The following is a 9,997-nucleotide window of genomic DNA, read 5'->3' as shown; positions in this document are numbered from 1 at the left end:
CTCCAGCTGAGGCCCTTGGGCTCCTGGTGTTAGATCTATTCCCCCTGTCTTGCCTGCCCATCGTGAGATTGACCTGAGGGGGTGGAGGTGGAGCCTGCTGCCTGGAAATAGTGCATAGAGCAGTCCTTAAGGTGTCCATAGTGTACCCTGCTGCATTCAGGGCGAGTATGGGGCGAGCAGAGGCTAGCGAAGCATTGAGGGAAGAAATCACATGGCTGACCAGAGTGTGGTCAGGTAAGGGGGCCTCCATGGCCTCCAGCCTGTCATTCAGAATCAAGATCTGGTCCATGTACTCATCAATGTTCTGAGTAGGGCCTTGTTTCATCGTGAAGAAGCGTTGCTGGAACTCAATCATGTTGGCCCTGAGATGCTGTACATAGTGCTGGGAAAACGCCTGCCAGACTTCAAATGGCGTTTCCAGGTTCCTAATTCTCCTAGTGCAACGGGTGGAAACACAGAGCTTGATCCAATTCATTGCAGTTTTCGCACTCAAAATGTCCTCAGGCTCTGCATCTTCTGGTAGCTCCGTCTCGACCCAATCTCCGCAGCCCTTCGTTAAGAGAATCGCGCGCATTTGTTCACTCCATTGCGGCCAGTTGTCCTCTCCCAGAACCTCTTGAGGGCCGTCTCTCACTATTCTCGCCATCTTGAGGTGGAGATCTTCTGTCTTGAGGTCGAATCCTGTCTGTTTAGCTCATGATCGAAACGTGACACGCGCAGTGGAAGCGGCTGGGCCCGTAACCTATTGACGATACTCTGGAGACTTAACATGTGCCCGTCTGTGACACAACTATATACGCAAAGAGAAAGACCTAGGTGCCGTACTCAACGAGATGAAGTGCGCAGCGAAGTGCGCATATCTCGCACGTGGGCTTTCGCAGATGACGTGAGAGCCCTAGCGCAACGTTGTGCACACTTCGCCATCAGCTATGACTGGATGCAAGGTACACCGTAGTGCAACAAAAACTTTTGCCAAACTCTTGCCAAGTAGCTTGGGGTCGTCATCACTGGTGTAAGCAGCTGATCATGATCAGAATGTCAGCAGTTGTTGAATCACCACACGCATAGCAAGTGGGTGTGGCGGAGTGTGCCAGAAGCGCGTTCATGACCGGCACATTTTATTGCATGCCTCCGGCCAGACGCTCTGGACATGAAATGAAATCGCAATTGCCAGAGCCGACCTCGCGCCTAAACGGCGAATGCGCATGTTTCCTGGAATGTTTCACGTACTGCACGTCAATGTTGGACGAGGAACTGCGACTGGCCTGTGCCGCACCTTACCTGCCACAGGACAATCTTAGCGCAGCAGCGCATCATTGATATCCACAGTTCTCCCGGCATCTGGTGTCATACAGGTGCACTCGCCTGTGCGACATGATGCCAAAGCTTAGAGGGGTGAGGATCACAGCCATAACACCATCCGAGAGAAAATCAGTAGGCCCCTTTGATGGGGCCTTCGAACTTGATGTGGGTGCCCACATCAAGCAGAAGAGTACACCTCCTTACCAGCCAAGACACGCTCGCACAGACACTGGGCAGGTCACAGCGTCTACAGCCCAAGTGGATTAGGCATGGAGGAGGAGAAACACGCGGAGGAGCAGTCATCCTAGGAGTCAACCACATTGATATAGCCACCAACGAATTGCATGATTGCCAACAGAATCAGTAGTGCGCTTGAAAAAGAGATTTTGGCATTGAGTGGTCCGACAGCATCGCTCCCAGGTTGAGACCCAGCAAGAGAAGATATGTTGGCTTTTAAAAGTGTTCAATGGACATAGCTTGCAAGGTAGGGCGGGTCCTCAAGCATGCATGCTCCGATACAAGTGCCACGACCAGTGTCTTGTCAAAGCGGTCGTTTGCACAAAGGGCTTTGTTGCAGCCTCTAGACATGACTTCTTTCCGCAGCAAGTGAAGAGGATGTACGGGTTTGCAACATCAGTAATGTCAACAGGCACTCGAGGGCGGGAATCAAAGGATAAGGCGGGGCACATATTACGTTTCCTGATACTATCACGAAACCTAAGGAACAAATGTCACAGCTGGACATGGGTGATGTCACGATCTTTGCTTGGCTCGACCTTGGGACTCCCTCGCCTTCATCTGCGCCAGTGCATCAATGAAATTCATGATGAAGTACAGGATCAGGCCAGCCATTACCCAGCCCCAGATCTCCTTGAACGTGTCAGGCACTAGTGCTTGAGCCCACAACTTCCAGGCGGCACGGTCGCTTATATTGCCAAACGTGCTGTCGTGTATACGGCTCCAAATGCCCCGTGAATCAGCAGCATGGGCCGCAGCTCGGCTGGCAACATCGTCCTGCAACACAATTACGCCACCAGTGAGCAGGGCCATAGGGCCGTACAAAAACGTAGTTGGCTGCGCATTTGTAGGATCGGCACCTTCACAATCATTTACTGAAACCCAGTACTTCAGGTACCAAACAAATGCTGTTCAGGGTTACCAATGTCCCAGTGGGATGCGGTGGTGTTGAAAGCGGATAGAATTCTTTAAAGCGTGATCGACCAGCGCAACCCCTCATTCAAGCGTCACAACTGCCTGTCAACCGCAACATTGTCTACCGAAGCGAATGGCAAGGCGGAGGAGGCTGTGTTTGCAGTCCTGACAAACGCGTTCCCTAGCACTGTTTTGCCGTGCGAAGAGCTTTGGCAAGGGCAAAACCGGTCACGTCTGCCTGATGCAACGCCATCCGTTCCCACCCTTAGACAAGCAGAGGCCACACCTGAAATTTCGTGACCGACTTTTCAATGAATCGGTGCAGCATCTCGCCAGGGGGGGCTGGAAGCGATAGAAACGGCAGCTCCTTGGGCAAGACGCCCTCCACAAAGGAAAGGATGCGATCTCGAGAGGAGCGCTCAAAGAGAGTCACGAAGAAGAGCATCTGACCGTTGACTTTGACCACGCCCTTGCCCAGAACCGTCGCGATGAAAAACGTCCAGAAAGGCATCAAGTACTGGCCGCAGCAGATCCCGCAGAGGTCGAATGCAGCATTCGGCCAGCTGGCCAGCAGCAGGATCGCTATGAAGCCGTGCTGCCGAACCATTCGTAGCATCCAATTTTGAAACAAGGCCAAGACGTTGCCGGATAGCCCCCGCCCTTGTTCTGCTGTGTTCAACTGCAGCAGCAGCCTGTTTGTCAGCTCACTCAACACCACGGGCAGCATGTGACCCAATTCTGAGGCAAAAAACCTCGCTCGCTCGCCACTGTGTCGCAGTGCTTCCCCAGATTGAGCTCCGACCCCATTTTTGTCCCCGAGATCCATGAACTTTGGGCACCTGGACCCGGGCAATCAGAATTGTCTGGCAAAACACAAGCTTAACAAAGCATCGCCCCCTGCCACTGTGCACAGATCAACTCCTTGAAGAAAGGCAACAGAAAGGCATCACACCTCGACATTCTGCATGGACAGGTCCATGTCGCCGGACTGGGCGGCCGCAAAGCTAAATAGGTAGGGGGGTATCTCGCCAAGGGCTGTGCCCACCCCCCACAGCATGCCTGTCGCCGCAACCTTGGCGTACATGCCCCAGAACGAAATACGGGAGGCTGCTGCGCGAGGGTCGCAGTGCAGCACGCTGGAACTAAGCCATACATCGGTGCGCACATCGAACGCCGTGTTACCACAGCGCTCCGCTGCCAGACAGACCTTCAGGATGTGGGGGAATAGGAAGAGGAGGCCTGAGTGCATCCCTGAGCCAAGCCCAATGGAAGATAGTATCCCGAGACCCACCCACCAGACGATGTACTCCGCCCATAGCTGTACACACACAATAGCAGCAGCTCAGATGTACAGAGTAAAAGATGATGTATTGTTTTACATACTACCGCATCCACATTGACAATGGCAACTCCAAGAACTACTCGGGAATCAGTGCTACCGCTACCATCACCTAAGGCAAGCGTACCTGGATCAGACAGGACACGCACAAGGTCAACTGAACGAGGAAGATCTCTTTGTCTGCAGCGCTATCGTACCCAGAGGTTTTGAAAACCAGGTGGTTTCCAAAACTGGACAGTGACTTGAAGAAGTGTGCTGATGAAATGAGTTTGCTACTAGACTGGTGGCTGCTACATTGCTGGCTACTAACCTGTCTGCTGCTGAATGATCGTGCAGAGGACCCGACAGCCTGATCAACGGATGCTGCAATGGATTTCCTCTTGATACGAGGAGGAACGCGAGAGCATGAGAAGCGGAAAACATGAGAGAACATGATAATGGCGCATCGTTTTACAACACTACCGCAGCCACCTGGACATCGGCTGGAAACATGAGAACCTGAAAGCATGAAAACATGGGACAAGCTGACTCACCTCAAGCTCACCAACCTGGTCTCTGAAGGCTCCCGTGTACTTGAGGCCGCCGAGCATTGCGAGAGTGGGCGCAATAACAAAGAGTGTGACTGGGTGTGCAGAGCCGTATTTCAGGCCACGGACCACTTGCTCACACACGTACAAGCTGGAGAGTCCCTGCACAGCATGGAAAAGAATTTGATTCTAACAGCTTGCTCGCATTGAGAGAGAGAGAGACGTTGAGTGCGTCGCATTGAGGAGATGTTTGGGCGACATCAGACACGCTCCCGCCAGTGTTTGGCCAGGCAGCACGTTTGTTGGGTTCAGACGCCTGGAACCAAATGAAGTTTGGGGATAGAAATCGGGGTCCATGGTTTGTCGCTCGTGCCTCACAGGGTTCCGGGATCTAGATCAGGTTTCGCCTCAGTCTCATAAGCAGTTGCAACGCACGTGTAAACAAGCGATCTCAGGGAATGACACGCGTCATCTCATCAAGTAACTTTACTAGCAAGTCGTCTCTCTGAACCCTAGGTCTACAAGGCAGGCTGACATAGCAATTCAACCCGATTATGGCGAATCCATGGTTCAAACTTTCTGCACGGTTTGACCGACAGCCATTCACTCGATTGCAGGGCCCAGCAAGGAGGGATGACTGTGACTGAAAGCAACAGATGCAAGCCAGTGCAACAGCGTATATCTGGCAACAATCTGGCAATGAGAAGGGTGTTTTTATCTCGTTGATTTGTTCAGGTGCTGATCCTGCCTTTCAAGTCCTCTTGTTCGCTCATATGATGTCAGAAAGCAGCGCGGGTTGTGCGTTAGGGTGGCCAGCATCGAGAGCTATCAGGCACACCAGCGCATGCTCTGCTGCCCCACAGAACCGGCACCAAAGGGAAAAGCAAAGCATATAGCAACGACAGCAATATGTCGGTTTTGCGGTAAGCCTTCTTTCACATGTGCAATAAGCCGGTACAAGAGCGTATATCTGGTACCAGAAATGTTGATGATTGTTATCTAATTATGTACATGCCGATCCAACACATGGGCAGCCAACTACACTGTACAGCCCTAACGTGCACGTTTGTGAAGATGGCGAGCCACTGAAGCCACTGAACCAGATTTGCTTCCCACGTGCACAAGGCTAATGAATGGCTGACGGCGTTGATCATGAGCTGCTGAGGTGGTATCGTCCAAGAAATCCTCGCACGAGTGAGTCACGCACCAGAGCCCTGAGGGGTTGAGAGCGTAGAGTTATCAACTCCCGCTCCATCGTACGCGTCTCGGAGCACGTCCTGGTGGTGGCTAAAGGCCGTAGCCAAAGGCTGCAGAGCTGCCTGAGTGCTCAAATTGTGTTGCAGTAGCACCGGCTGCCACCGATGCCTTGATGCGGCACCTGATGGTGTGTGAGTGTGTGTTACTGCTGCGGTTCCAGTCGCTGCTGGATTCCAAAGCCGTGCTGAGGTTTCAGCGTGTGTTGTTGCGACGGTGTGGTTGTCGAACCCTGCGTTGAGCCTGAGCGAACCGAGATGCTCTTGCTCCCGTACTTTCAGCACCTGCAAGCTGCATTCTCTATCAACAGGTTGGATGAATGACCCCCCCATTCAAGGGGTTTGTCCATCGTTCGACAAACATTGGTGATGATGCATGCCATTCACATCACCACCGCATCCGCGTGGACATCTGCAACTCCAAGAGCAACTCGGCATACTCAGACGTGATTCGGACTTGCACCGACAGCACTGACCTCAAAGGAAACAGCGAACTGGTCAAAAGGATGTGCGCTTGTTGCTATGTGAGTGTGATGGGATTGGTGGCACAGATTCGCCTTGTCGCTAATGTAATCAAGGCCATGTTGGTTCGTGTCTGTGTGACGATGCTTAGCAGATATGGTTGTTGCTGGTTGACAGGCATCACACGATGAACTGCTCCCCAGATTTTTGAACTCAAGAATAAGAATAATCCGCCCCAACCCTTTCAGCTAATGCATGATAATGTTTACTTATCCTGACCACCACTCAGCCATGCGCAGAGGCACCTCCGACAGTGATTCGGAAATGCATGCACGGATGTGCCGAACACTGGTAGCAGCGCCTTGGCTAATGATGTGCCCAGCCAGTGGGAGCAGTCAACTAGGAACGCGGAACAAGATGTCACCCTCCTAGCCCACATAAGAGTGAAAAATACAAACTATCTTGGAAGGTTGATATCAGGCATTGATGGTGCATGGTAGTGACAGAGTATGCTGAAGGCTGTCAGAACACCCTCCCATGGAAAGTGTAGCCGTAATGAACAGGGCCAAAGAGGGCCCCTTTGGACCAGACCGCAACATACGTGCCCAGATTGTTGAGCAACTTCGCATCTGCATGCGCCGAACCGGGCCTGGGTGAGCTATGGCCAAGGCCCCTGGACGCATGGAGTGCCATGGCTGGCCTTGATGTTGCCAGGCAGGCCTGGCTCGTGACCAAATCTCGAGACATGGGATTCGGTCTCGATGTGAGCATGCGCTTCAATCTGGGACTGATAAGGAATGCGTGCTGTTGATGTTTGGTTCGGTTCGACCTTGACTGCAAGCACCTGGAAGTTTATGTAACGAGTGCGTGCGTACGGCACATAGCAGATTCCTATTGGAGACGGATGGAGGGTGCGATCACAGCCGGATCCCTTCTTATGATATTAAAGTGAAGGGGATACCGACGCACGCGCAACAGGATACCCGCAAGTGGTTTTTATTACCCATTTGATACTTTGGAATCCAAAGTTCAGAAAAGATGGCGGTGAGGACACCCTACCGCTAGACTTGCGTTCTGTTATCACCCGCAACTCACAAACGTATCTGTCATGAGACCTGGTTGTGCAACTAAAATTTGCTTTACACACTCTTTGCTGAGCGCGGCGATGCCACTCGTGCTGAGCGCTGCATAGAGGTCAGCTCAACAACTACGGAACCCATGTGCACCCATGCGCAGCCAGGCATGCTTGCCCATCTGTGCCAGTATTCTCGTTGCAAACTTCACAGCTGAGATACGTATGTGGTCTTACTTCTGTGAGCTTTCCACATTGTGTAAAGAATTAACCCCCGAACTCCGTTGAGATTCGTTAGCGCACCAATAGAGCGAAGGACCTCGCTTCCCACCTGGAATGGAAGACTCAACAATGGAGTAGCATAAATTCGTAAATCATGAGTGCCAGGGGTTCAGAGGAAATGCCATGGAGATAAGTGGTTCAAACTGTCGACGGTGGGCAAGAGGACTTGCATGCTGTAACACAAAAGCAAAAAGCGGTTTGAGCAGCAAGACATTTGGAATGGATGGCCTACCTGCCTGTAAAAATGCCTCTAGCGGTGTTGCACAACCTGCACCTTGCGTACCGGCACCACCATGGCTTGGACAACTATCCAGAGACAGGACAGGGTTTGTCTGGATGGGTGCTAGTTGAGCCAGGGTAGCGGGACTTGCGAAATAAACCCTGGATGGAGTGACCCATTTCCAAGGGATATAGTAAACCTATGTCCTCATAGCCAGTGATGCTCTTGAGTCCAGTTTCTCAACGCGGCTTTCTACCTGCGCATGGACTTGCGTATCCAGAAAGCTTGAAACTATTGATAACTGTCCATATTTCTTAGGACGACATGCTATTGTTGGGATGTGCGTGTGCACTGCCAAGTCGCGTCGTGGTTGCGGCGGACATCAGCGTTGCCCCTTGACGAGCTGCCCCAGTTTCCGTTTGTACCCATGAAATTTTCAGATGGGGAAGGCGAGCAAAGACAAACGCGACATCTACTACAGGAAGGCTAAAGAAGAAGGTTGGAGAGCACGCAGCGCCTTCAAGCTGCTGCAAATCGACCAGTCCCTAGGAATCTTCCATGGTACTCGCCAAATTTACAGAAGCGAATCGTCCCTGCTTCGAGTTTGGTTCTTGATTGTGGGTATCGTGCTTGTGTTGTTTAAACCAGACTGTTGCGACGGGGAGCTTCAATGTGAGCTCGCCAGACTCCACCATCGCCTCGGCCAACGTCTTTCATCGGGTGCAGGTGTTACGAACGCCGTCGACCTGTGTGCAGCTCCTGGTAGCTGGAGTCAGGTGTTGAGCCGAAGGTTGTACTTACCCGCCAAGGGGATGGCCGAGTTGCCAAAGCTCGTTGCAGTGGACCTGCAGCCCATGGCACCGATAGAAGGTGTAATAGCCATACAGGTATGAGTTGTGATCGGCAAATATTTTTGAGCGACGCAAGTAATTACGCTTGGAGGAGAATGTGCGCGTCCGCGACAGAAGACTCCCCTCGGGTCATGAGAACTGTGTATGCTTTCCTGTGCGCCCGTGCGTTTCGGATGTTGGACACGATGCTGGCGTGTAGGGGGATATCACGAGCGAAGAGACGGCTATGGAGGTGATCTCTCATTTCGAAGGAGGGCATGCGGACATCGTCGTCTCGGATGGGGCGCCTGATGTGACTGGGTTGCACGACATGGATGAGTTTGTGCAAGCCCAGCTTATTTTGGCAGCGCTGACAATTGTGTGTCACGTGCTGCGGCGAGGCGGTACTTTTGTGGTGTGGTTTCCTCCCATGCTAGCTCAGCAGCACTTTTGTTCTGCCCTTTTAGCTTGTTCACCTCTTGTAGCTCCTTCCGGGCGTACCCAGCATGCAGCTCATGGCTGGGCGAGGTGCAATGAATATCATGCGTCTCACTAACGTCAATGGTCCATATACACGACAACCAAATCTGCCACGCACACTGGACTGTTCTAGATGGGCAGGATTCCACAATGCGTTTCGACTTCTTCGCTTCAAATGATGATGACGCTGTATCTTCTTACAGTTATCTCTCGAGATACCGCATCCACATGGACATTGGCGACTCCAGGTAATCGGACATGTACTCAACAGAACAAGCATACCTTGGGCAGCGCAATTCCCTTGGCGGCGACCACACGTGTGAGATTCATTCCAGGTGTACCTGACTCAGCTCATGCCTTTCGTGTGATGAGCAGGCCAAGATTTTCCGCGGGAAAGATATCGGATTGTTGTACTCACAGCTCAAGCTGTTGTTCCCAGACGTGACAGTTGCCAAGCCCAAGAGCAGCCGTAACAGCAGCATAGAAGCATTCGTGGTCTGCAACAACTTTTCGCCACCGAAGGACTTCAAACCGGCACATCTGAGGGCACTCCTTGGTAGCAGGGGACCCGTTGCCGGAGACGACTATGTCTCAAATACCGTGATCCCATTCCTGGCATGCGGGGACCTCGGGGATTGGGACTCTGACATGACATATGACCTTCCTGAGGACTGTGAGGGCAGTGGGAAAGCATCAGCTACGCTGCAGCCAGTGCAGCCGCCAATTGCTCCGCATTATAAGCACGCAATGGAGAGGTCGAGACTGAAGCAGTGACCCAACGGCGCTTTGTGTAGTCTTCTGATATTGACAGTCCGTTGTAGTCATCCGTTGTTGAATGCTGGATCAATCAGTCCGCAACACAAGAGGTCCAATTGCGTTGTGGGTTGATGCTCTGGCACACATGTACACACACACCAAGCAGTCTGATCATACAGTCTGCAGACACTGAGCAGTTGAGAGTGTTACAAGTAAACACTGGGGCCACACAGAAGACCTGAACACATTGATTGACACAAACAGATCTATGCACACGCGTTTGAGACGCCATTTGAGACGCCAGTCATGCGAAAAAATGAAG

The 9,997-nt window shown here is 52.2% G+C and overlaps 2 protein-coding genes across 2 annotated transcripts; one reads left to right on the top strand and one right to left on the bottom strand.

Moving 5' to 3' along the window:
• Nucleotides 1-3,400: 3,400 nt before the first annotated feature.
• LOC149810185 (vacuole membrane protein KMS1-like) lies at nt 3,401-4,677 on the bottom strand. Its single transcript, XM_089994405.1, has 3 exons — nt 4,618-4,677; nt 4,327-4,482; nt 3,401-3,772 (listed from the first exon to the last, which is right to left on the bottom strand). Exons 1-3 carry the CDS (start codon nt 4,675-4,677, stop codon nt 3,401-3,403), a joined length of 588 nt encoding a protein of 195 aa, XP_089850531.1.
• A 3,372-nt stretch (nt 4,678-8,049) lies between these two features.
• LOC149810184 (uncharacterized) lies at nt 8,050-9,693 on the top strand. The gene is made up of 4 exons (XM_089994404.1): nt 8,050-8,170; nt 8,336-8,496; nt 8,660-8,854; nt 9,295-9,693. The coding sequence occupies exons 1-4, from the start codon at nt 8,050-8,052 to the stop codon at nt 9,691-9,693; spliced, it is 876 nt and encodes a 291-aa protein (XP_089850530.1).
• Nucleotides 9,694-9,997: the final 304 nt, after the last annotated feature.

This window comes from Nuphar pumila, unplaced genomic scaffold (assembly GCF_984573655.1).
Source record: "Nuphar pumila unplaced genomic scaffold, dmNupPumi1.hap1.1 HAP1_SCAFFOLD_486, whole genome shotgun sequence".
NCBI classification, from domain to species: Eukaryota; Viridiplantae; Streptophyta; class Magnoliopsida; order Nymphaeales; family Nymphaeaceae; genus Nuphar; species Nuphar pumila.
The sequence above is the reverse complement of the archived record's forward strand: the minus strand, read 5'-3'. Positions and strand labels throughout refer to the sequence as shown.